Source organism: Xiphias gladius, chromosome 12 (assembly GCF_016859285.1).
Source record: "Xiphias gladius isolate SHS-SW01 ecotype Sanya breed wild chromosome 12, ASM1685928v1, whole genome shotgun sequence".
Classification (NCBI taxonomy): Eukaryota; Metazoa; Chordata; class Actinopteri; order Istiophoriformes; family Xiphiidae; genus Xiphias; species Xiphias gladius.
The window spans coordinates 13284873-13312241 of NC_053411.1; the positions used below are offsets into that span (position 1 = coordinate 13284873).

Sequence of the window (27369 nt, forward strand, 5' to 3'; positions counted from 1 at the left end):
AATAAAGCGCAGCAAAAGTCACCGCTCCGCTTCCTTCATGCAGCCAAACACACGGCGAGGCAGGCGCGGAGGTGCGGCGGCGCGGACGTAAAACGAAACCAATTGAAGCCCGCGTGCGTGAAGGCGGTTCGAGGCGGTGCACAAAGATGATTAATTAGTAAAAAAAAAAAAAAAAACACAAAGCCGTCGGTAACCGGACGCCGCAGCTGATCCGGGCTCGGGGCTCAACAGAGGACACCGGCGCATGAGGAGGTTATGTTTTTTTTTTTCAAGACAAGGCCAGGTAAGTTAGACCCCCGCTTCACGGGCGAGCATGAGTCTGAGCCCGATCGCGGTCCAGTTGCGCGTCAGCATTTTCACTTTGAATCGCGAAGCCGGCGGCCTGTGTGTGTGTGTGTGTGCGCGTCCGTCCGTCCGTCCGTGTATCCCTGGGGGGGGACTTCACTCCGTGACGGACGAGCTCGGCAAACTCCGCTCAGTTTGGCATCCATAATTTAACAAGCCGCAGTCCGGCTGTGGGAAGATCCGCCACACGCCGGTTCCTGCATCAGGAGGCTCCCGCGGGCAGCACGCGTGTGACCCGGCGACCATTACGAGATCCCTAAATACTGTCCGAGTGATTGGATCAGTTTGAGGCAGACAGCCAGTGTGTGTGCAAAGTGCAGGCAGTGACAATCGGACGTGATATCTTGCTGCATCTACGGCTGTTATCAGTGACGAGCAGATAACATGTCACACAGCCTCATTTACATACCACTCGCTGATGGATTTTTTTTTAATTATTATTCTAAACGACGTTATTGTTTGTACCATGCACTCCGTGAACCCAAATTTCACCTTGTTTGTCTTCGTGGCGATGCACAGAAAATGTTCAGCGCAATTTGAGAGCTGCAGTCATGCGTGCCTCGAAGCCCTGTGAGTCAGCGCAAGATAGTTTTTGTTACTACCTGTAATCATTTTCCGACAGCCGCACTAGTTAGGCAACACGCCGAGTCGGCGGGAGCAGGAGTTCTGGTAGCAGATCGGTCCCATCCAATGCACACACTTTATGATTTAGTAAATTAACGCCCCATGTTTCCGCCCCCATCATCACTGTCCCTCTTCAGTTTTTATAGGCTGCAGCGCCAGTGAGGCAGCTCTGTTGCGCACTGGAAGCCCAGAATTCAATTGGTGGAACCAGGAGGGGAGCCCCGGCCTTTTCCACTGCAGGAGGAGAAGAGTTGGAGGAAACGGAGAGAGAGAGAGAGAGCGAGAGAGACGCCGCTGCCAAGACAGCAGCAGCAGCCTGCGCAGTTTAGAAAGAAAACGGCACTGCCTCCTCTGCTGCACGGCATGAGGGACTTCACCCAAACTGCGCACTGACTCTGCAGGATGCACCGCTGCAGCTGCGTAGTTTGTTAAAGACTGAGAGACGCAAGCCTGTTCCGGACCAGGGCAGGAATTTGACCGACGAGCTCGCTGACCAGAGCTGCGACATTTCCTTTCCCCACTAAGCGTTTTCCTCATTACTTCCCTCCGGCGAGCCCTGCGCTTTGGCCTTGCGGCGGACATGGGAAATGTAAACAGTAGTCGTGCTGGATTTTAAACTACGCACACGTTCCACGTCCTCCTCCCGCCCCCTCCTCCTCCTCCTCCTCACGGGGCGTCCGAGATGGAGACGAGGGTCGAGCCGGAGCAGGAGGGAGAGGCAGAGCCGCACATGCACAGCGTCCACGGAGCCAACCGGATCCGACCGTCCTCCTACCGGGCCCTGCGCAGCGCCGTGTCCAGCCTGGCCCGCCTAGATGACTTCAGCTGCGAGAAGATCGGCGCGGGGTTCTTCTCCGAGGTTTTCAAGGTGAGATGAAGTGTCTGTGTGTGTGTGTGTGTGTGTGTGTGTGTGTGTGTGTGTGTGTGTGTGTGTGTGTGTGTGTGTGTGTCTGTGTGTGTGGTCCCCAAAGGTATGGTCAACGATGCTTTATGACTCACTTTCTAACTGTACTCTTTTGTTACGCACACCTAGGTTGGTGTCTTGTCGAGGACAGGCTCTAGATTTAATGTGCACATCCTGCAGGTCTCCATGGATACGCAAAACCAAACCGTCTGTATTTATGGGACTATTTTAGATGATTAGACAGATTGTGAACTTCACCAAAGTTCTAGACAGCCCAGAGTAAGTTGTTGACTTCCTGTTAACTCACTTGACTCGACTTGATCCCTCACCGTCAGTGAAACAAGGGGTATCTATGGCAACCAGTGCATCCTGAACCAAACACCAAGGAGGAAAAAAGCAGCCTAAGGCTGAATATTTGCAGGAGGAAGTTGGTGATGAAGGGTTTTTTTCTTTGTTTCATGGTGGAAATTTACACCTCACTGTCCCCATCCGCTCGTCCTCTCCTCTCCAGGCTCGTTTGCAGTGACCCACATGTTGTGCTAGGTGGACGCGACGTGTTTTGGTGTGTAAGTGGATACGGTCAGGATAGGTAGATCTGGCACACGTGTAAGTAACCCTACGCTTCCCCCTCTCTCTCTGTTCGGACCCCAGCAGCCTTCATCCCTTTGTCACGCTGCAGTTCACTTGCATAGGGGCTAGTTCCAGGGAACGCCTCATTAATGAGCACTCTGAGTTGCCACACACAGCCCGGGCCGATGGTGTGAGAGATACACGGCACAGAGAGTAGCCGGCCTTTAAACGAACTGAGAAGAGATCTTGATTTACAGGCTACGCTAATAAGGATTTATCTCACTTGATTGAAATTGATTTATAGGTACTGAGAAGTTTTTGGATGCATTCAATGTTCAGGAAGCTGGAGCTCCACAAATTTTATCTTGGGCGTTATAGGGCCTAATTGATAATCAGTATACATTAAAGCAACAGAGTCGAAAATCTAAATCTTTTGAGAATCATCCTCTAAATTGGAAAGAACCTAAACCAGCTTGTTTTTAAAGAGATTTCATGGTTACCTGCTGAATATGGAGCCTGCAGCTGGTTTTATACAAGACTTCAATAAGATCCAGGATGAACACTGACATAATGAATGAGTTTCTCTCTGAACATTGAATATCAGGCTGCGCTGTGCGAGCAGTGTACATAAGGCAGGTTTGATGGCTGATTAACTGTTGTGGTTTTGATTATAAGGAGACGATTACTAGTTATAGTCCTTCCTCCTCCTTTCTGAGAAATGAACCCTAAACTATACAAACGCATACACTCAAAGTGGCTCAATTGATAGATTTTCACCCTTTGATCTAGTTGTGAGGTGTTGTAATATCTTTTAGATAAAAATAAGTAAAAAAAGTAATTTTTTTTTTTTTTTTTTTTTTTTTTTTTTGCAAAGCTGGATAACAGTGAACACCACACACTGATTGTGTCAGCGTGATTAGTCCACATAACACGTTAGTATGGAGCAGAACATGGATCCACATTTTAACGAATGAATGCTCCACATTTCATAGATGACCTTTGGAAAATGAATATTGTAAAAAAAAAAATGCCAATAAATATAGAGAGAAGTGACTGATAATAATAAATCATCTTCATCATTTTTGTCATTTTATAGGAAAAAAACTAAATATTTTTTTCAAAAAAATGTGAGTTTTTATGGGTTTTCTTTGTTTTTATGTAATTGTAAATTGATTTATCTCTGAGTCTGACAAATTGAACAGTTTGAAAATGTCACATTGGGATTTGGGAAAGTGTGATGGGCGTTTTTCACTATTTTGGAGTTTGTTTGGTTTTTTTTTAGATTAGATTATAAATCAATGAATCATGAATATCATTAAAGAAATCTGTCATGATAATTATCAGTTGCAGCGTTCTCCAGTTAAATCAGATTAGCAAGGCGTGATGCTATTTAAAATGGCTTCATTTCAGTGTTCTTAGACAGTTCGGATTATTGTGGTTATATGCAGGTCGCCACATGTGCAAATATGTATTTTATGAGGGAAATTTAGAGCTGTTTATCTCTGTTATGCAGAGTGTAATTGGATATTTCTCCTCCTATCAGTCCTGCGTCAGACAGAGGTGTCAGTCTGTTCTGCAGAGTTCAAGGTCTCATGTCTTTGGCCCACTAGAAGTCAATGGATACATGCTTGTCATATTTTTGGGAATCTTGAACCCTTCAAAAGGACTTTAACGAGATTTGAAATCATTAAAAACTGCTAACTTGCCAACTTAATTGTTTCATCTCTCCTTTGTATATGTGTGCCCAGAAGATATCTTGAAGATGTCATACAGCGTTGGTCTGTAACCCCATGTGGGATGGGTCACATGTTTGGTATGACAAGTAAACAGAAATGTACCATAACCTGCAAAGGTTGAACTGTGAAAATCGGCAGGATTGTTGAGTCAGTGTGCTTGGCATGGCAACGGTGATCCATGCTACCATATTTGAGCCGTGCAGTAACGAGAGGTGAAGTGGAAGGTTTAACGCAGTGGAAATGCAGGATTGTGACATTTCATACATTTCAAGCTCAATTCTTAATTAGATGTGCTCTCTGAACAATCCAGTCTTAAAAATGCATGGCCAAGTCGACCCTCAGCTCATCAAATAAGACTTTTTGTGTTGTGACTTCCCTCTTGTGAATTCTCCTCTTCTAAAAAAGGCTCTTCAGGCCACTCAGCCTTCAGAAGCCACTCCCTCAGCTTTGCCCTTTGAATGGCCAATGAGCATGCAAATGTGACCGTGTTTACTGCTGGCTTGTCAAGTTGGCACTTAGGTTTGGATCAGCTTGCCCTTTGATAGTGCCATATAAATGCAAAATTGTTACCGCAGCTATCAGTCACATTTAAAAAGTTTGCTGACATTGCTGACTGAACGATTGTTCCTGTGTCCTGCTTTAGTTCAGAGGAAAGGGCCTGACTGTTCTGCTGCAAAACCTCTCTGGGATGTTTTTGTTTATTAAGTTTAGAGGCCACTAAAATGTATATGTTGCATATACTTGCATTCAGGCTTTGAAATGAATGTCCTGCGCTTGGCTACAAAAGCTCTGGCCTCCCGCCATGTGTGTGTGTGCGTGCGCGGGTGTGTGTGTGTGTGTCTGTCTGTGCGCGCTGTTGTTGAGCTTCAGTCCTCAGTGCAGATCAATGGACGCTCGCGGCAGGCAGAGAGACAGCCATTCACCTCTCCAGAGTGCAATTGTGCAATCTGAAAAAAAATTAATAAATAAAAGGGCAAGAAAAAAAGGGGGGGGGGGCACACGTGTCAAGACAAATCCTTCAGGTGCTGCTTTTCATCTTCCTTTAATATTCTTCCAAGGAAAGTTCTCTCTCTCTCTTTGTGTGTGTGTGTGTGTGTGTGTGTGTGTGTGTGTGTGTGTGTGTGTACTGCCAGCTTTGGCTTGTTCAAGACTCCTGCTTTTGTTTTGTGTGTGTGGGGTTTTTTTTTTTTTTTTTTTGGTTTTGTTTTCTTTTTTATCAGCTTCAAATGCAACCCTGATAAACCTGAAGGCTCAAAAGCAATAAAACATAAAACCCCTCAATCAAAAATAAATTGCACCGTCACTAAACGGCTCAGTTAACTGCAGGTCATTATTTATTCTGTGTCTCAGGGCTGCAGGGTTTTTTTGAACACACAGGACGGTTCAGTTTCTAAATGGATTACTGCATTAGCGTGTCGTTTTCCAGCCGTTTCTGGTCTGATAATATTTTATATATTTGCTAATACAGATAACACCTGCTGTCTAAGAACCAGGAAACACAGAACCGACTTCTTATCAGATTTGGTTCTCATTTGGCCCTTCTCCATAATTTACATGAGACATGAAAATCTCACAACATTGTTTTCAAAAGCTTACGGAGCCCCCCAGTATACTCAAAGGCAACTTCAGTGCTTAAGTTTTTGTGGCAGTCGTGTCTGTTAAAGATCAGACTGAGTTTTAAATGTGGTCAGTGTTGGTCTTTCGGATATCTTCTAGCCAGCTCTAACCACTCAAACATGACTTTTATCAAGAGTTTCAAACAAATGGTTCATCATTTAGGGAAAAAAAAAAAAAAAATCAGTTTCGTGTAAGAAGTTAAATGAGAGGATACCACATTTGTTTGTAGTCTAAAACTGAATCTAGCTTAGCCAAAGATGGCGAATTCCACCTACCGGCGCCTCTAACACATTATATTTTGTTTTCTTGATCTGTGCAGAAACAAAAGTGTAAAAACTGCATGTTATGGTTTTGTGCCAGATTTTTAAAAAATACATGTCCTTAGACAGATCCAGGCTAGCGCTTTCCCTGTTTCCAGTTTTTGTTAGCTAAGCTGACCGGCTACTGGCGGTGCATATACAGTGTATTTACCACATAGACATGAAGCTGGTATTGACCTTCTCATCCAACTCTCAGGAAGAAAGCAAATAAACGTATTTCCCAAAATGTTGAAATATTTAAAGTATTGTATGTATGTATGTATGTTAGTTCTGGTACAAAACATCAAATAATAGCATAAATGTTTAACATTGTGCACAGTCCCTTACAAATAAAATGGATAAATGTACTTTAAGTGTCTTGTTTCTCATTCAGCAAACAACCTTTCAAGTGAAATATTGAGACTGAAAATGTTTCAATCTGCTGCTCTCTGTTGATTCAGTCTAAAAATATCTGTCAGGCTTCGTAAACCCAGACAAACGTTGTTCTTTTTTTGCTCATCATTAAACCATAGAATCCAGATTGAGAGTTTTTTATCGTCTCGTTGCTTCACTTAACTCCCCATTCTTTCATTAACATTGGGAGAAGGAATAATTCCATGGCTGATTTGACTGTTTGTCCTGGTATTTGCTGCCAAAAAGTTTGAGGCAAAATTTTAAAGTTGAAATACATGTTGAGAATTTTTCCATAACAAAACTAGTCCTCGTGGAAATTGTCATACCACCAGTGATTGGCCCGATTTAGAGTCTAGTGATGGATATGTGTGAGTGTGTAGGGGTCGTTTTATGCTCACACATGAGATATGATGATAAAAAGCCGAGAGAGAGTAATTTAGATAGAGAGAAGAGATTTTAAACAGACAGGAGTCTCCAGAGGACAAATACTGTCAACATGATTTGGAGTGTGGGGTGTGTGTGTGTGTGTGTGTGTGTGTGTGTGTGTGTGTGTGTGTGTGTGTGTGTGTGTGTGTGTGTGTGTGTGTGTGTGTGTCAGCTGCTTGTGTCAGAGGAAATGGGTTGCCAAACACTGCTGTGGTGCCACTGCTTGTGTGTGTGTACGTCTGTGTTGTGTATGCCTAGTTTCCATCTGTCAACAACAGTGGTTTGATGAAAATTCAGTAGGATCAACTTTTCAACTTAAGTTTAATTGTATTCTGATGGTCACATCATGTTACAAAAACTGCAAAGCTGTCCTCTTACAAAATTCACATATTAATGACTTAAACTGTAAAGTTTGTTTTTCACATGTGCGTTTTGTCTGTAACACAAAACGTGTTACATTGCACTGAAGATTAACATTGTGTTGTTTTTTATAGTGTTCTGTAGTTTTGCATACTTTGCCATATTGTCATTAGCGCTGCAGCTAATGATTATTATTTTCATAATAGTTTGGTACATAGAGTAAAAAGCATAATCCAGATAATAGTGAAAAATGCTGATTAATTTATTGTAGACCTTATTATAAATTTAAAAAAAAAAAATAAATAAATAATGTTTTTGGCATTTTTGCTTTAAAAAAAATTGTTAATTATTATTTGATTATAAAAAGGGTTGCAGATCAGTGTCTTTTTTTGTTTGTTTACTAAGTGATAAAACGATTTCATTTCAGCTCTAATCGTCACATATTTTCCTAATGGAAAAATGTTATTAATATCATATCGATATCCAAGTCCTATCATAACTTCCATCTTTAGTGCTGAATTGATTAGTGGATTAGTCAGTCAAAAGAAAATTAACTAACAACAATTGATAATCTATTAAAGATTTAAGTCATTTACAATGCAAAACTGCCAAACATTTACTTATTCTTACTACTTTAACGTGTTTTTTTTAATGCTTTTTTGTTTTTATATAAATGTAACCTGAATATCGCTGGGTTTTGGACTGTTGATTGGATGAAAAGCATTTTTCAAGAATTGTTTTTTTTTTTGTGGCATTTTTTTAAGCCCTAATTAGATAGCCAGCAGTGGAAAGCTGATGGGAAATGAGCGGCGAGAATGAATTTCAAATTTTGGATGTGAACCAGGGATGACGTGATTCATGGTCAGCACCTTAACCCCACCAGGGCTACCTAAAGCAATTTGAAGGCAAAACCTTATATAGAATAAATGAATGATTGATTAATCGGAAAAGTAATAATAATAATACGCTTTAGTTGCGGCCCTAGTCCTCTTCATTTCGGTTAAGTTTTGTTATTGACTACATGATCTTTCTTAAGACGAGTCAGCTTTGACATCCTATCAGTTTTGGGTTAAGTTCAGCCGTGACTCATCTTGAAGCTGTGCATGAGAGGGAGAGATTCTGATTTTGGGACTCTCCCATCAGGACGTGTTGAGATGCGACCAGTTCTTAGTAAAAACCTGGCTGCTGGAAGAGTTTCATCTCTGGGAAGATAACAAGACAATAAAGGAGAGGGGGGGTTGCATACACACACACACACTATCCATCATCAGCTGTCACGTTTGTGCTTGTGAGCAGTTTCAGTGTTCAGGATTAGGAGGCTGTGTGTGTGTGTGTCCGTGTTGCTTTTGGGTGGTGGTGTTGGTATGGGAGAGCCAGTGCAGACTTGAACATCAGTGGCTTAGTGTAGCACTTTTCCCTCATTGTTCCTCGCCTCCCTTGCTCCAGTCAGGGCCTGCTCCGTTGCCACTCACTGCACAAGTATTTAGCTCTGTTTACGTTCTGCACGGCCACACAAACACGAAAGCGCTGAGCATGTCATGTGCCTGTCTTCACTTGAACCACCATGTTTATTGCTGAAAATATTTCAACTTGACCCGGGATTAAAATAGAGAAGTGTTGGGCAGGAGTTGCACCATTATCTGTTTGCATATAATCCTCCAGATCATGGTTACCAGAGACAGCGTATGTGTGTTTTACGTCGGTGCGCAATGAGTGTGTCCTCCCGTCCACATGTTGGTAGTGTGGTAGTCTGTAGCTGGACCTCGCGGAAAACAGCTCGCTTGTAATAAAGTTAAACAAAGGATCAGTGTCTGCATGTGTGTGTCTAGCCAGCATCACAAAAATGTTTTTGTAGTGGAGCTGAGCTCAGTTGTTTTAATTTTCATCTCCCGTCATGCTTTAAAGAGTTAGTTGACCGAAACGCCAAAAAAGCAAATACTCATTTATCTCTAGTGTTATCAAAGCCACACAGAGTGTATTTCTTCCACCCAGGTTGTTAGACGACTGTCTCCGAAATCTCTGCCTCCACCCTGATACAGTGGAAAAGACTGGCATTAAATGTGTGGCGCTCACTGCAATCAGAAGTGACATTTTAAAGATGCAGCAGCAACATCTCTTTCCAGAAAGTGCATCCTCGTTAATCCACAGAACACACTAGAGACAGTTTTTTTTGTTTTTGTTTTTTTCATTTGAACTGCTTTCTACCAAAGACACATTCCCTGCAAAAACTCTTCAGAGTTGACAGAAATCTTTGGGGATTCAAATCTCGAAACTTGGGTGATTTAAGAGTACTCCAGCAACTTAGTATTGCAGTTCCAAAAAGTTGGGGGATTTGTTAGACACAAATATTATTATTATTATTATTATTATTATTATTATCATTATTATTATTAACTATTATTTTTTTTTTTAAATTTTTTTAAAGATGGTCAAAATTGAAACGGGGGGACAAGATTATCATGACTTTTAATCCATAACGACTTCCACTCAAAAACACCGGATCCTACATTAACCATTATGTGGTAATGCGCTGTAACTGTTTCTCTGCTTCCCAAACACTCACAGCATGCTAGAATGATTCCTGTAAGTTTTATTTTATTACAATAGAGAAAGCAGAACATTTTGAGCCCAAATTGGCTGGTAAGGAGGTTTTGATCATTTCAAAAGTTACAGGGGACTAGTTATTGCCGTGGTACTAAAAACTGAGTCACTGGCCTGCTGTGATTTAATTAAAGTAATAGCGGAAAGACTGAATTTTATGGTACTGACCAAGAAACTGTAATGTGGATTGGTCGTGTTACGAGATTTAAGTGTGGTAAGATCAGTGTTGGATCTGGACTGTTGCGTCTCCTGGATCAGGTTGTTTCTCTGAGCCCGGCTCAACCGCACAGAGGGGACCCCCCCCCCACTCACTCACTGATGGACCCGGGTTGGCCGGGTGCCTCGTCTCAGTCGCCTGCACACATGCATTCTCACTCTGACACTTTCACACACTTTCTGTGCGTCCTCACGCTGTAACTGAGAGCTGAGCCTCAGGCAATGGCCTAAGCGCTGTGTTGTTTTGTTGAGAATCGTGAAAATTACGTCTCCTAACCGACACACACACATGCAGAGCAAGTGGAGTCCACCGACTCAGGGACTTAACTCAGTCTCTTCAAAAGTCAGCATGAAGCTCACAAGTGACATTGGTTGAGGCTTTCCTGTTTTGTTTTTTTTTTTTAAAGTGATGGCTCAAAATGCTGATTCCAAGGAGAAATTGTGCTTTAGTATGGTTTAAAAATTCTGCAAAAGTTATGTATTTAATCATGGTGAGGTTACAGGAGTAGATCCTGTTTTTATGTCTGGCTGTCAGGTACTTTTTCATGTAAAAACAACAACAACCTAGCTGTGAGCTAAACATTTAGATCTTATTGTTTTGCTTTGCAGAGTCTTATGGCTACAAGAAATAGATTTCAGAGCAGTCTTGATGTATTTCCACTGACAATCCCCACTGTTTATTTGGAGACCCCAGTGTGGTTTATTTAAAAGTTGATTTAAATTTATGAATGTGTACGTTCAGCTGATGAAATGATAACAGTGGTCTCTTTAGGTGGGAAATTGTGAAGTAACCATGAAATCTACGAGGGAGAAAGAGGCCTTTGGGGTTAACCCGGTGTCCGCAGGCAAAGTCATTCTGGTGTGTGTGCGTGTGTGTGTGTGTGTGTGTGTGTGTGTGTGTGTGTGTGTGTGCGCGCGCGTGCATGGTCACACTCAACCACACTCCACCTCTGCGAAACTGCAGCAGCATGTAATTTGTTCTGCAGGGAGTTTTCTCTTTTCGCCTACAGAATTGCAATTACATGATGAAAGTATGTGGTGCACCTGAAAAGTATTTGTCCACGTACTTTTGTAAATATAAATAATCACAAACATCGACTGAATATCTGCCCTAAAAAGGGCTGTGGCGGACACCAAGGTCATGTTCTCAGTATTGTTTGAGGAAAATGGGGTGTTTTAATGTCCTGAGAAGAACTTCATATTCTACAATTTCACTTTAAGCCTGGTTCAAATTTTTTTTCTTTTTAGTGTGGAAAACCTTCAGTTTGACTGTTTTTAGGCTACAAATATACATAAATACAATTAAAAATACAATAAGTCCTATAAAATAATGGGAACTGGTATTTCTCTACCAAACATTATATTCCTGGCATTGCCGGAATGACTTTGAAAAAGCATTTAAGTAATTATTTTTAGAGATATAATTTGCCAAGAACATATTTTTGCAGCTAAATTATTAAAGAAAATGTGGAAAAAGAAGATTTCAGACTTTTTTTGGTTGCTAGTCAAAAGCCCTGGACTTTGGAGTCTTGATCCGTTTTCTAAAATCCTGTGTACAAAAACAATGATAAAACATCATTAACAAAATAAAACTCCGAGTTTCTGTTTGTTTCAAGCATTAGAGATTTCCATATGTCAGTTAAACTGATTTTCTGGCCTTTTGTGAGACTGAAACAAATGTTCCTGCCATGTCTCTGCTAATACAATCTTTATATATTCAGTGTAAAGAATCCTTAAAACCTTAAAATCCTTGACATTTTAAAAATCCTTGACATCTCTTGCCCTTGTGTGCATCCTCCATCTGCAGTTTCTGACAAATCCTCCCCCTCTGTCTCGCTGTGCATCAGTCTGCCTCACTGGGCCGCCAGCTAATGACAGACATCGCCACACATGTTGGCTGCACAGAGTGAGAGGGAGAGGAGATGCCTGTGACCTTTCCTCTGCTGACAGCAGTACTTTACAAGGCCGAGTATGTTTGAAGGAGAGCTTTAGGGAGTGTCTGAGCGCGTGCATGCTAGCAGAGGTCTGTCATAGGAGTGTGTGTGTGTGTGTGTGTGTGTGTGTGTGTGTGTGTGTGTGTGTGTGTGTAATTGCTCCATATTGTGGGCGTAATCTTTATGTAGGCGTGGACATCAGCATTCCAGCGGCTAGTCCGTGGAGATGACCGGTAAAGCAGTGGGCATAAAGCATGTGGGGGGGGGGAAAAAAAAACACACCATATCCTTCTTGTGGTGGCTTTGCAGAGTTAAGCCTGTCAGATAGTTAAGAGACACCACACACAGACAGACAGACAGACACACAGACAGACGGACAGAGACACAGCATGCATGTACACACCTTAGAAAAGGTTGCCCAAATTGCACTTGAGCACCGTGTTGAGTCAAACAGACTCGCCCTGTAATGATGATGAGTGAGAGGTTGTTTGTTGGGAAGCTAAAAACTGTCGGGACAAAACAGTTGGGTCAAGCAGCGTTGCAGTTCCAACCACTGCTGCATCATCAGCAGTTGGCTCACGTTTGCACTGTAACCTGCCTATGTGAGTCACTGAGTGTGTATTTTGTGTGTGTGTGTGTGGGGGGGGCTGGGAGACAAGCATGTAACACTCTCTTCAATTAAGTGAGAGGGCAGATGTGTGCAGAAAAAAAAAAGGCCGACAAGTGTGATGTAAATCCAAAGCCATGCACAGCCCCATGGTCCTGTGCATCAGATAAATCTGTGGTAATGGAAGCAGGAGGAAGCTCCTTGTGTATAAAGAAGCCTAATCGGCTACGGAGCTCTGTCTACCAGCTGCGTGAGTCCGCCTCATCCTCTAAGTGCTGTAAATATATAAAGAGAAGCAGAGATTAGTCCTGCACCCCCTCCACACTCCTGTTGTGCGTGTTTAAATTTCTGCTCGGACTTCCCGCTCTGCAAGAGGAAGCAACTACTGTACCCAGTGTATGTTTGGATCTGTGTGTGATTTACATGTGTGCATCCATGCATGCGTGTAGCACTTTGCCAAAGGCTGGAGTCCTCAAGTGGCTCAGCGGAGAAAGGATTTAGTGCAGCAGAGACTGACTCTCATTGACTGGCTGTTCATATGGAGACGGCAGCCTTTGTCGTGTGTGTGTGTGTGTGTGTGTGTGTGTGTGTGTGTGTGTGTGTGTGTGTGTGTGTGTGTGTGTGTGTTAATAGCATTACTCACTGCACTCTGGTCTGGTCTCTAATAGGCTTTGTGTTTCCCATCACCACTCTGATCCTCGGCCAAGCAGAGATCCAGGCCAGTGTCACACTGACTTCAGCTCTTCACTTGTGACTTCGGCCACTCGCCCCCCCCCCCCCAATTCTCCCTCCCCCAAGTCTTTCATTACACGCTCATGTCACTAATGAAGACACAACCCGAAACCCTGTAGTGCCAGTTCAACTTTATTAATAGCTCGAAGGAAATTTGGTTTGCAGTCAGGCAGTAAAAGTCTGATCCCTGAGCCAAAATGCAAACAAAAGCTTCACCTCACAACCAAAACAGGTTAGCAACCTGCTATTAGTCAAACTGATTGACGGGTCATTTTTAGTCCGCCTAGGTATTGTTATAAGTTGTTATAAATTAAAATTTTAGATTTTGATTTTTGAATTTTAGATTTTGATTCGGACCAAAAATTAGATGCCAACTTTGTATTCTTTTTTTAGCAACACGGCTCTTGGGGTAGTCAGTCCACGGTCCCGACTGAAATATCTGAAAACAACTATGGAATGGATTGCTATGAAACTTTGTACAGACTATCATGGTGCCCAGAAGATGAATCCTAATCTTCTGACTTTTCATTTTAATGCCATAATTAAAATTTTGATTTGTCCAATACTTTGTCTAAATACCTGCAAAACTAATGGCATTCCTATCAGCCTCAGCTGTAGTTGTGCTGGGAAATGGTGGGAAATGGTAGCGAATGTTAGCATGCCAACATGCTAAACTAACACAGCTGTTTCACCATGTAGACTCTTGTCTTGTTCAATGCTCTGCGCTACAAATGCATTTTGGATGATACCTAAAGAGATGTTGAGGTTAAAAACCCAGCAGTACTTGAAATGTACAGACAAAAGACAGCAAATATAATTTAAAATATTGTAGTCAGACATTTATTTTCATCAAGTCAGTCTTTAATCATGTATGCAATTACAGATTAGGCCCTAGTAGAGAAATACATTAATACAAGAGATGAGCATTAAAGTAATATAAAATATATACAAATTTGTAAAAAGAGTTATGAGAAAACTGAACAGCAATCCTTTCTAGTTGGTGCCAACACTTGCCTTCACACTTATCTCAAAAATATCTAACACTGGTAATTACACACATAGTACTGGGATTTCGCAGACCCGCGAATACAACACACACACACACACACACACACACTCGCAGACTCAGAAACACCTCTGACTTTTTCCCCCCGTGGACTCGTCTGCTGCTTGTGTGCGTTTCTTTTGAAAGTCTCGCCAGGCAAATACGCATGAACACGTAGCCCGAGGGGGGAGCATGTCGTGTCTCCATGGTTACCATACCAGACGGAGACCCTGCCATAGCAGCAGGTTGGGGCAGAGAAACAGCCAAAACAAATGGAGAAAAACTCAACTGGCCGGCTGATGTTTGATGGCCAGGAATATTGCCGAGCACTGAGCGGTAGTTTCATTGTATTATTTCAGATGGTATTAACTCATGTATAAATAAATTATCATCATAAATATCGTGCTGCAGGCCTGTTCTGTTCAGAAATATGTTATATGTGCTCATGTGTACTTTGAGGTACTTTCAATCTACTAATAGGTTGATTTGAAAAGTGGAACAAGCATTAATTGCTACGGAGCGTCTGGGCCAGTTTTTTTTCTTTTTTTTTTCTTTGTTTAATAAAAAAAAAGTATATTTTCTAATGCTAAATTGCACAATATCCCCAGCTTTCCGATTTCTACACAAACAATGTTGCACTTGGATTTTTGACATCTTTTCGCATTGTGTCAAATTGTGAATTATTTCAGTTTATCAAAATGAAGCATTCATGTGGGGTTTTTTTTTTTTTTTTTCTTTTTCTTTTTTTGTGTGTGTTGTTTGATTCAGGTGCAGCATCGCGTGTCAGGCCAGGTGATGGCTCTAAAGATGAACATCCTGGCCAGTAACAGAGCCAACATGCTCAGGGAGGTCCAGCTCATGAACAGACTATCCCATCCTAACATACTCAGGTAACTGAAACCCTGGGACTCCCATATTTCTGATTACTGCGAGTTGGATTTCATTTATGAAATATGAAAGGGAATATCTTCTTGGTTTTGCTTTTCTCTCCTTTCTTTCACATGCCTGTGACGGATCTGTTATGTCTGGTCCATGTGACTTTTCATATAATATCTTTTGTGGGTGTGGAAATTGTTGTTCTCCTTTTTTGTTAATGAAGTGGTGTGTTTGTCTGCTCGGCCACCAGGTTTATAGGGGTGTGTGTCCATGAGGGGCAGCTCCACGCTCTCACAGAGGTAAGACACTAATTAACCCTTATTCCCTGATACCAAACCGTGATGTAAGGCAGATTGATTTCGGTAAAATATCCAATCGCCTGACCACTATTTCAGTTAGATTGTGAGCTCTGTCTCTTAATTCAACTACAGGCCTGTATTTGTGGCCTACATTGTATAAAACAAGATAAGCTCGTACCAAGTAAAATCTCAAGCTGATCTTGTTTCTACATTTTATGCAGTTGATGGAGATTCACTCTTGAAACACCAACTCCAGGGTACTACTTTCTTAGATCCTTTACTTTAAAACTTATGAATTATTATTATTATTATTATTATTATAATTATAATTATAATACCTAGTCTCTTAAACTATTGATGGGATAGACACATCTACATCAGTTTACACCTTTATAATCACACCTTTTATAAAGGTGTGAATGGGTGTTTAGATATCAGGTGCTTGTTTTGGATCACGGGGGAGAAAAAGCCTTTTTTGAAAATCATATTTTGACATTTCTCCCCTTTTTGAAGTCTTTAATGTCTAGAATAAAAACACGCCTCTCCACATGAACTCCTACTTGATCTAATGCACAGTAAGAGCATCCACTCTGACGGCCTGACCAGCGAGGCCCCAGTTGACTGTATTACAGAGACAGGGATCAGGCAGCTCACGACATTTCACCTGTTTCTCAGATGCGATGGGTTGACCTGACGTTGCCCCGGTAACTGAGCAGCTCGCCAGTGAAAAAGAGAGAGAGAGAGCAGGAGATAAGAGGGGGATTTGGAGTTCTGACGCATGTACTGGCAGTGTTTGTATAGCTTTTCATCATGTTGTATTGATCAAACAGGTCAGCAGGTTTCACAGACAAAGCGATTTTAAAAATGAGTGATTTTATTATTATTAATGAATTAAATAATACGCTTATTGAGAGGTTTAGTTGATGGACAGGTGGATAAAACTTGTGGTTCAACTATTTTGGGGCTTCAGTTAATGATTATTTTCAGTACTGATTATGCTTTAGTCAGTTTAATCTATAAAATGTCAAAGGGGGGGTCCTGGTAGATCGTGGTAATCACCTAGGCCTCATTCCTGTTTCCCCAGCCAATATTAGAAGCAGCTCTCATATTATTTTAGGCAGTTTAAAAATGGGATACACGCACTGTGCATTACTAATGAATCTCTCATGTTGCTTTTTATCCTGACGATCCAGTACATCAACGGCGGGAACTTGGAGCAGCTGTTGGGCAGCGAGGTGTACCTGTCTTGGAGCGTACGGCTCAGGCTGGCTCTGGACATCGCCCGGGGACTGCAGTATCTGCACAGCAAGGGCATCTTCCACAGGGACCTCACCTCCAAGGTGACGATAATACACACATGCATCACAGCCCACGTACAGTACACACACATCGCTGAACATCAGCGCAGACTGACGCTCCACTGGGGCACTGCACCTGAGGTAGCGATACATATGTATTATGTGCACTAATGCACACGGAACTACAGCCACTTAACATGTAGATGCTCAAACACAAACTGATAAACTGAACAATAAAAGTGGTAAAACTAGATTTTAACGTGGGACCCCACTACAAGACGGTGCCTAAAAATTAGGTAATAAATCAGGTTTTGCTTTAAGGCCCTTATCTTCTCAGTTTATATTGTGATTTTGTCATGCATACAGTATTAAAAAACATATTTGCGACTGATTAAATTACAACAAATTATTTGCCAGATATTGAACCTGGAGTTTTCAGGACCCCAGAGGTTTCTGGGGACCCAGCGCCTTGCAGAAATCAAGGTTTTGGCTCAAGCCTCCAACATCAGTCTGTCCAAATAACAGGGACCAGCAATACAAAATAGGAAAACGGACTAGAAATAATAACCGAAAAAAATCTAGGTGCTTGCCCTCGAATCAAGCAGCAAGTCTGCGAAGGAAATGTTGACATGCTGGAAACTGCTTGCCATTCGCAAATTCTGAGTAGAGATTGGGGTCATATAGCTGCTAAGAAGTTGACATTGTGAAATAATCCCTTCATTGTGTAAAAACACAGAAATAGACCATTTCTGGGGAGATAAAGGGATGTGTGTGACCTCTGACCCTCTCTGCAGAACTGCCTGGTACGCTGGGAGGGCGGCGTGTGCTCGGCCGTGGTTGGAGACTTTGGTCTAGCGGAGAAAATCCCAGATTACAGGTCAGTCCATAACAGTCCATTCATCAAAATTTCTATCAACACTGTGATTAGATAAGTCACGCTCAATAAATTACATTCTTCCACTTCTCTCTTTGTGTTGTTATTCTTCATGCCATATCTCCCTGTGCAAATGTTTAAAAAAAAAAAAAAAAAAAAAAAACCTCCCACAGCTTCTCTTTTCTGTCGGAGTCAGTCCGATGAGACAGAGTCACAAAAAATGAGACCTATTGCTCACACCAAAGCAGAGTCAAGTTTTTCCAGAATATGCGGGCACATATTGTGGTTAAAACTCCCCCTCTCCGACACAACTTTCTCTCTGTGGAACAATTATTACTAATATTGTCAGGCGTTGTTTTAAGGGGGAGGAGGTAGCAGAGACAGCAGCTTGACTCGCAGAGGTGGTGTCAATATTTAATGTGACCGGCCATGACGCACGACAGACTCTCTGCTTCTTCCCCTCCGTTTGCAGCTGTGCCTCTAATATGCACTGACATTTACGTGACATCTTTTATTCTCCACCATCAATTCACCACTGGCCTGTGCTGACTATAAATAACCAGCAGAGTTACAGCCATCCTCTCGTGTGTTTTTTATTTTCTTCAGCTGGTTTTCCAGTGACATCATGTCTCTCATAGTGTTGGATGATCAAATTCTTTACTTAAACTAAAAGTAGTAATAGCACAGTGGGGAAAATGTTCCATTGCAAAGAATTCAACATTTTACTTGTGCGAAAGTGTTAGCAGTAAAGCCAGTAACTATACTCATGTATGATAAGTAAAGGTACTCATTGTGAAGAAAAAGAAAATGTTTAAAAATCTGAAATGAGTCTTCAAAATTTCAGAAAAACTTTGTATCTCTCAAGTAAATGGGGAAGAAGCATGGCCATGCTCCTGTACGGGTTAAATACATTTTCTTGTTTTAGTGTCTGAAATGTAATGTGTTTATCTAGCTGAAAAAAAGGCTTTTAGTAGTTAAAACATGAATAAAATCCCCAAAATGTGTTTTTTTTTTTTTTTTTTTTTTTTTGCCCAAAGTTAGATGAGCAGATTGACAACACGCTGATGGCTTTGTGAGAACAGAGCCAGGCTATCTGTTTCCCCCTGCTTCCAGTCTTTATGCTAAGCTAGGCTAATCACCACCTGCCTCTAGCTTCATGCATACTCAGAAGTGCGTGGTATCAATCTTCTCATGTAACTCTTGGGAAAACAGCAAATCATTTTTCCAAAATGGAAATATTCCAGAAAAGTAGCTGTAGATCAAATGAATTGTAATTTAAGTGCATAACTTGCACTAATGCACTTTGTTTTTCTGTTACAACTTGACCCCACTACTTCTCCTTGGCGTCCATATAAGCCCATGACTCAAATTAGACAACTTGTCTTCTTTATGAATATTATTTCTCCAGAAACAAATCAACAGTCAGGCAGTGAGTTGACAACGATGTAGAGCATCACCTGAATTGTTGGGATGTCGAGGCTGACTTTAAAGAAACGCAGCAGCCAGTGTGTCATGGCTCCTGCCCACGCATGTGCACTCACACACACACATACACTCACACACTCGCGCACACACTCACTCACTCCCTCACTCCCTCACTCGCGCCATTAGCGCCTCATCCTCCCCTCCTCGCTCTGTCTGCAGTCATTTAGGGAACACATGACTCTCGTTGAGACAAGACAGCTGCCACTGTAACCTGGCCTGCCGTTTTACTGTGTGCTCTCCTTCCTGTGGGTCTGTTTGTGCCCAGCCACCTTTTTGTGTTTACACAAGTGTGCGTCATTGTCAGTGGTGGTGGGAGGGGCTTGTAACCTCAATGGTTTTGACGCTTTCTACTAAAATTTCTGCTTTAAAACCTCAAAATCAATCCAATGAGGTGGAAAAATTATGTCCACCAGGCTAACGACAAGGCTAAAAAGTTGACTTTTTTCTCGTGAGGCTGAGGCTTCCACCTGACTTAACGGCTGTGCATTCCTGCACCTATAAAACATGAAGCGTCTGTTTGCTCCAGCCTCTGTTTCAAAAGCAGCCGGTGAATTGTGTTTCCGTCATTTTCAAGGGCATGTTTGCTTTTTCTTTCAGTCAAACACTGTTATATCCTGTAGTGGAGCACTAGCAGAGAATGGATGATTGTTGACAACCCTTCTCGAATGTGTGTGTGTGTGTGTGTGTGTGTGTGTGTGTGTGTGTGTGTGTGTGTGTGTGTGTGTGTGTGTTGGACTGCTAGCATTGTGCTTGTGGCATGGAAGGAAAGAGGGAAGGAGGGAAGGAGAGGAGATGAAGGGGTTTTAGGAAAAGCACTCCAAATAAGGTCAAACTATTCCAGTCCTCCTCCTTTTGCTCTCTCTGCCTTACTGGATCTCTCTGCCCTCATAGAAGGCACTCTTGTCCTTTACGCTGCCATAGTCCCTCCCGAGTTTTTCCTTTAATTCTTTTCTATTCATTTTATAAGGTTTTTTTTTTTTTTTTGGTAGCTGTTTTCCCTCTGCTGCTTTCTGTACTCTTGATTTTGTCGGTTCACTTCTCCAAATGTTGTTTACATTGGGAGCCATGACCGTCTCTGAATCTCATTTCTCCCTCCGCCATCACTTCCCTGCTTGTATTTTTTGCAGCATCATAACCCACAGTAGCAGATGGAAATAGCACAGAGAGGAACTATCTGCCAGCAGGGTGTGTGTGTGTGTGTGTGTGTGTGTGTGTGTGTGTGTGTGTGTGTGTGTGTGTGTGTGTGTGTGTGTGTGTGTGTGTGTGTGTGTGTGTGTGTGTGTGTGTGTGCGTACGCAGGCATGTTTCCAAGCACGTTGTCCTTGCACATTCATGTGTTCCTTCCTTTTTATGCTGCTTAAATTTCACAACGATATCTCGGCATAACTGAAAAACACTGTAGTTTCGCAGATACAAGGGAAGTATACAGACACACACAAACACAGCGCTAGATTTCACCTCATAAAACCCCTCTTAGATTGGGTTCAGCATTAATGAAATGGAGCGCGATGCCTGCTTGCTCAACTGTTCTTGTCTGATCGCTTGTTTATCTGTTGACATCATCAGTCTCTTACAAATGGCAGAGATCCTAAATGGAAAACAAAGGAAAATATTTTTGTCTCTCATGCATCAATATTGGGTGAAGTCTGGACACAGACATGCATTACTTTATCCTTATGCACATACCTAGATATTTCATGTAGTCGTCGACCCCTTTTACTACTGCTGCAAGTAATGAATATTTTCATCATTGATTATTCTCAGATTATTTTCTCTATTGATCGTTTGGTCCAAGAAAATGTCCAAAAATGATGAATGCCCATCACAAGTTGTTGAAATCCCAGATGACATCTTTAGATTGCTTGTTTTTTTCCGACCAGTGGTCCAGAACCAGCAGATATTCCTTTTTCTGTCACATAAAATGAAGAAAAACAGCAAATCCTGACATTTAAAAAAATAACCATCAAAGGTTCTGAAAGCACAAGGAGACATCTTCAATTGTTCAAAACCAAAATAAACTGATGTGTATATATTGGATTTTAATAGAACATCAAACACAGCAATAAAAATCTGTAAACTTCACATTTAAGCAGCTGGAGCCAGAGAATATTTGCATATTTACAATTTTTGCCTGATATAAATATCAATATCTAATGAATTGATTCATTAAAGCTTTCTCATCATCAACTACTTTAAAGCAATGTCCCCCAAATTATACCCAGATCATTTCAAACTCAGATGTTGTGAAATTAATTTGAAAATAAATTTTCATTCACCTCCAGTGTTTGGGGTGGAGGTGGCAATCTCATAACCAAGGTGAATAAAACTAAAACTTATCTGGGTACCACTCACTTATATTATAATTTGGTTGAACCAGCCTTTTAATGGTGAGGGTTATTAGATATTATTTGGAGCTGCATTCAGTTTTTTTATTTCGGGGACTTTCAGGCCAACCACAGTGAAAGCAGTTAAACAGCAATTAAAACGTCGGTCTGTTTTTCTCGCCTTTTTGTGAAGATTTATTTTTCAGATTCACTCATTTAAACTGATGGATAAGCCCTTAAAGAAACCTTGTTATACTGATTAGTGATATTTTGTAATGCAGGAAAACTGAATATAGCAAGTTCGATCCTCTAAGTGCTGGTTTAACATCAAGCTCCCCTCTGTTTCTCTCCTCTCTCCTCCATCCATCCCCTCCTCGTCCCTCTCTTTTTTTTGCAGTGAGGAAGAAGACCAGGATCCCCTGGCTGTCGTCGGCTCCCCCTACTGGATGGCCCCAGAGGTGCTCCGAGGAGAGGTGTATAATGAGAAGGTACTGACGGATCGCTTTCTTCATTACTCTCCAGCTGCAGTTTGTTGCAAGAGTTCAAGGTCCACAATGTGTGTGATGAAAGCTGCTCAAATAAACCAAGGAACCAGGCAGCGAAGTAAAGCAATAACTATTTAATAAATCAGTTATTATGTCGAAGGGAACCAGGAATTTAGTTACATAAGAGGTGTAGTCCCTTGGCCTGGGTTACTAGTATTTTCTGTATTGCTTGGTGGAAATCTTGATTGCCTGTTAGAGTTGCATTGAAGTGATGATTATAATGTTTTAGTTTTATGCAGCCTGTCTGGGCTCCGAGAAACCACAAATAAGTATAAACCAGATCCAGAATGTAGTGCATATATTTAGATTGTACTGCAAAAAGTAAAAAAAAATTATACAAGTCCACATAACCTGCATCAACAGGTTTTCAGACCTACATGTCTACAGTAAAATTTGTAGATTAAGTAGAAGTATGTAGAAGTAAAGCATATTTAATTGTAACCTGAAAGAAATAAGACTTAATAAATAAATAATACTTTTCTTGCTTTCTTTTTTAGAAAAATTTGACCAACTACAAAACAAAATTAACCAATATTTTTTTGATCTGTACACTAGAATATTTGAGTGTTTTGTCAAGGCGTTAAATAAAAAATTAACAAATTTATGAAGTTTGATTAGATAAAAGTCATGCATGCTGTCTTCCTGTTTCATGTTACTTCATCCTTACCTTTCGTTGCGTACCTCGTGCTCATCACCTCGTCTTCCTCTCTCTGCAGGTGGACGTGTTTGCATTTGGGATCATCCTGTGTGAGATAATTGCGAGGATACAAGCCGACCCTGACATCCTGCCACGCACTGAGGTACGGATTACGGCGTTTTCATCGCAGTGCCTTAACGACTCCCCCGCTCCATCATCATAATCATCATCATCATCACATACTCATCTCATGCATGTCTCATTTCATTGAGCCCCGCATTATATAATTGTGTGACCTCTGTCACAAAGGCACAAAGGTATTACTGATAATCTGCAAGTCATCTTCTAGGACAGTTACTGAATTTGTGCCTGAAGTCTGCCAGTATTTCAAGTGTCCAGCACATGATTGTTGTGCAAGCATAAGTGTCAAAATAACTCGTAACTTTAAGCAACAGTTTCACCATTGTCCGATATGATTTTGGAAAATCAAAATGATAGATATTTAGTTTTGGAATTTAATCTGCTGTTGGACAAGCGGGAAGCTGACTTTCTTACCTTAACAGAAGATTGCATGCCCCAAAAATGTAACTGCTAAAGGGCTCACAATAAGCAACTCACTCAGTGCATATAATGCCTTATGATGTGTGATCTGAGACAGATCATTACATACATAGACATTTGCAGCAGATTTTCGAGTTGCCCCGTGTGTTAAAACTGGAAGAAGCAACAAAACTAGGTATATCTAAAACTCTTTTTATATTAGTTCACTGTTGTCTCGTACTGCAATGCACAGACAAAATATGGGAACTGCTCACGGCTGCCAAAAAAAAATTAAAAACAAATTGCAAATGGTTGTGAAACAGCGCCAGAACCATATCATACGAAAGTTTTGGTTTCTTCATTGTGAAATAGCATTCCAAATTTGCAGTTTGATGACATCTCTCAGTACAAACAATAAATGAATCTGTTGTATACTAACTGCAAAAATGGCACATGTAATATTCCATTACATACTGTAGAGTAGTAGTATGTAATACAGATTAAGGACACGGCATCAGTGTTAAAATCTCAATCAAAGCCTTTTTTTTTTTTTTTTTTTTTTCTCCCCATGCCATGTAATTTTTGAAGGGCTCTTAAAACATATTTAAAAGCAAATCCCAAAAGAAAATATACAAAATCTAGATTTCTTTTGACCTAGGGGAACAATGCACCCATAGACATGAAGGTTAAACCCTCATTCTGTGACACTTTCTTTGTGCTTTTCTATAGGACTTTGGTTTGGATGTGGAGGCCTTTCAGCAGATGGTGGGAGACTGTCCTCCAGAATTCCTGGAACTGGCCATCGCCTGCTGTAATGTAAGAAACTCATCTGACAATACACTGTCCCCGATTTATGATATTGTTACCTCCCTGTCATCTGTCTATTCTGCTGTTCTCTTTGGTGCAGGGTCACTTGTGCCTTTAGCCTGTTGTTGGTGATTACATAATAGTCTGAAGAACTTCAGGTGCAGGTGTATCTAACGCCTGTCAACTTCAGTACATATGTTGGTCTCTTGTTTGAATAAACCAGAGTCACTTCTCCGCAAAAGTCAAGATGGCACACTCTCTCTAGAAACATTTCTGTAACCCCACCCAACATGGCACGAGTCTGAATTGAATGCTGTCAGTTTACCAACAAGGGGAAAGCAGCATGCCTTTTTTTTTTGCCTTTTTAAGAGCACTGTCCAAAAAATTTGTGACTTAACTATAATTTTTTTCCTTTTTTTTTTTTTCTTTGCAAAAGGAAATAAAACTAGCGCAATAAATCAGGAAATGCAGCAAATGTGCTCATTTGAGGGTCTGAACAGTCTGTAAAATGTTTTTATGGGTTCAGGCCTTAAGAGAGAAACGCCCTTAAATAAGGCATAAGTGATTAATTCATGACGTTAATTCATGGATATTCTCCAAGATGGTTTATATACAGCATATGAGCAAATAGAAATTAAATGAGTCATGACCTACTTTTTTATCATTTTAACTCGGCCGACTGTGTAAAATAGGAGGCAGGACTCTATAAATCATACCCGATGAATGATAAAGTTTATTAGGATCTACATGGTTGCTTGTGATAAGGAAAAGAGGCTTTTGTTTTTTCTCTTTTGTTCCAGATGCCAAATAATGCTGGAGCATTATACATTTATTCTTAATGGTCCTGCCATGTTTATTGTAATTATGGAGCATTTCTGTAAACTGTGTTTAAAGTGAGAGGGGCAGATCAGGAGGCATCTACCCACCTGATCCTCACTTTAGTTTGATGACCAAATCAAAGTCTAGATTAATTTAGGTGATTAAATCAACCTTTCGCACTGCAGTTGTCAAAAGATTGTCCGTCATGCTCCTGTTCAATCTGTTGAATCTTTCTTTCCTGCCAGATGAATGCAAAGCTCCGTCCCTCCTTTTCCCAAATCGTAGCAGAGCTGGAGAGGAGACAGGCTGAGAGGAAACGGAAGGACGAGCCAGCGGTCAAAGGTGAGTCCTCACTAGGCACCTGCGAGTAAACTAAGATTTGTTTCAGAAAATTACCACTAATCACCCTGGATTATTTTTCCTTTTAAAGCTGTGTCTCTAGCTATTGGCCCTCTGCGAAGACGATCCCTCTGCCTCCCATCAGATCCTCGCCTCTCCCGCAGCAAATCCGACATGCTCCACCCCCCGGACACACCCCCCTCCGTCAACCTGGCACCTCCCGCTCGTGTCAACCCCTTCTCTCAGAGAGAGGACCTCAAAGGTGGCAAAATCAAGCTGTTCGACACTCCCAGCAAGTCGGTCATCTCCCTGACCTTCACCCTGCCCCCGCCACCAGACTGTGACGACCCCTCTGCGACTCAGACTGACGGCGCTGACCTGCCCAGGGGGCACAGACGCTGCCACTCGCTGCCTTGTACGCCTCCGCCTCACCTCACTTCGGCGCCAAACACTGTCCTCACCGAGGAGGATTCCCCGTCTGAGATAAACGGTGAGACAAATGGAGAGAGCGAGGAAGACAGACTGTTAGGAGAAGAGAGGGAGCTCAGGGAAGGGAGTGAGACTAACCTGGCAGGTGAATCAGGTCTTCCTCTGACCCTTGAGCCCTTGTCACTGGACCTGCTGGACCAAGAGGAGGAGGAGGAAGAGGGGGAAGAGGAGCCCATGGACTGCACCAGCTCTCCGGACACACAAGACAGCCCTTCATCTCCTTACTCCAAACACTCCCCTCCTCCCTCGCAGTCCTCCACCCCCCTTCAATCCTCCACCGCTCCCTTTTCTAACGGCTGGGGGTCTGCCATCTCAAACGGGCCGCCATGTCTGCCTCCCCTCTCTCATTTGGACAACAACAATGTGGTCGTTAGTCGACCGCTGGGATGGAGCACCCCTACCACCAATGCCGCCACCACGACCAACAACAACGGCTACCACTCCTCTCCCAGCGACCCCGCCGGGTTGTCCCCATTCGGCTCCAGTAGCGGACACTCTCTGGACCAGGAGGAGGTGATTTCCTGTCCTGGCTGCTGCCTCGCTGGTCTCCGCTTCCCCTCCATTTGTCTCAGAGCTCCACCACGCAGAAACCCCTACAAGAACCTGAACGGGGACCACGCAGCCTCACGTGGACTGCTTTGTCCGGGTTCCAAGGGTCTGGCGCCCTCCCCTACCCCCACCACCACCACCACCAGCCTAGAGCCGGGTCGCGCCTTGCCGGGGGCGCAGACATAAACCCTGACTTCTCAACACCAAATACAAGCAGTAAAGACAAAGCTCTTCCCTGGAAATTAAGTGGGTCTTCTTAAAATTTGCACAGATTTTAACAAAGCAATACCCTGCTTTTTTTCCAGACACACTTTTTGGTGCAGAGATGTTCTGAGTGTTCAGATTGGTTTCCTAAAATACACACTTTTGACTTTCTCCATGAAAGCTGCAGGACAAGTAGCTGGCATCTGTGCTGGTAATTTTTTTTTTTTTTTGTTTTGTTTTGTTTTGTTTTTGTTTTTGTGTCGCCCTCTGCTGGGCTGAGGGTCTCACAACTTGAGATGTCAGCTGTGCCTGCATGGATCTGACTGATGATCGGCAGCATCCAGAACTGATCAGCATGTAAACACTCCGGTATGGGGCCCAGCTGGTTAGATCCTGTATATTCGCGGATGTAAAGGTTCTTATGACTGATGATATTGATGAATGATGATGCTGAAATGAGGAATGTTAAGCTTATTGTTACTGTTGCAATGATTTTTGATGTTTGGTGCTGTTTCTTAATGAACAGGCAGTTTTGCTTTAATGTATTTCATTATCAAGAGGTGTATAGTGCACTGCTGAGGTGTGTGTGTGTGTGTGTGTGTGTGTGTGTGTGTGTGTGTGTGTGTTTGTGTGAGAGAGAGAGAGAGAGGAAGGGTAAAGTGTGCTTTACACCATTCTTATGACTATTTTTGTTGCTGTATGATCTCCATAAGCACTTCAACTGTATTACTGTTGTAAATAAGGAAGCTATTGATATCATTATTACTTTTGGGAATGAATGGTCAAAGACCTGCTTAAGAGATGTACAGATTCTTATTATTTAAAGATGGCATTGAATAAAAAGATAGAATACA

General features: G+C 42.0%; 1 protein-coding gene across 1 annotated transcript; it reads left to right on the forward strand.

Moving 5' to 3' along the window:
* The first annotated feature begins 22 nt into the window (after positions 1–22).
* On the forward strand, positions 23–27369 carry tesk1b (testis associated actin remodelling kinase 1b). Its single transcript, XM_040141035.1, has 11 exons — positions 23–283; positions 1107–1837; positions 15199–15320; positions 15557–15605; positions 16799–16945; positions 17698–17780; positions 21984–22074; positions 22848–22931; positions 24038–24124; positions 25180–25276; positions 25365–27369. Exons 2-11 carry the CDS (start codon positions 1652–1654, stop codon positions 26495–26497), a joined length of 2079 nt encoding a protein of 692 aa, XP_039996969.1. The 5' UTR covers positions 23–283; positions 1107–1651; the 3' UTR covers positions 26498–27369.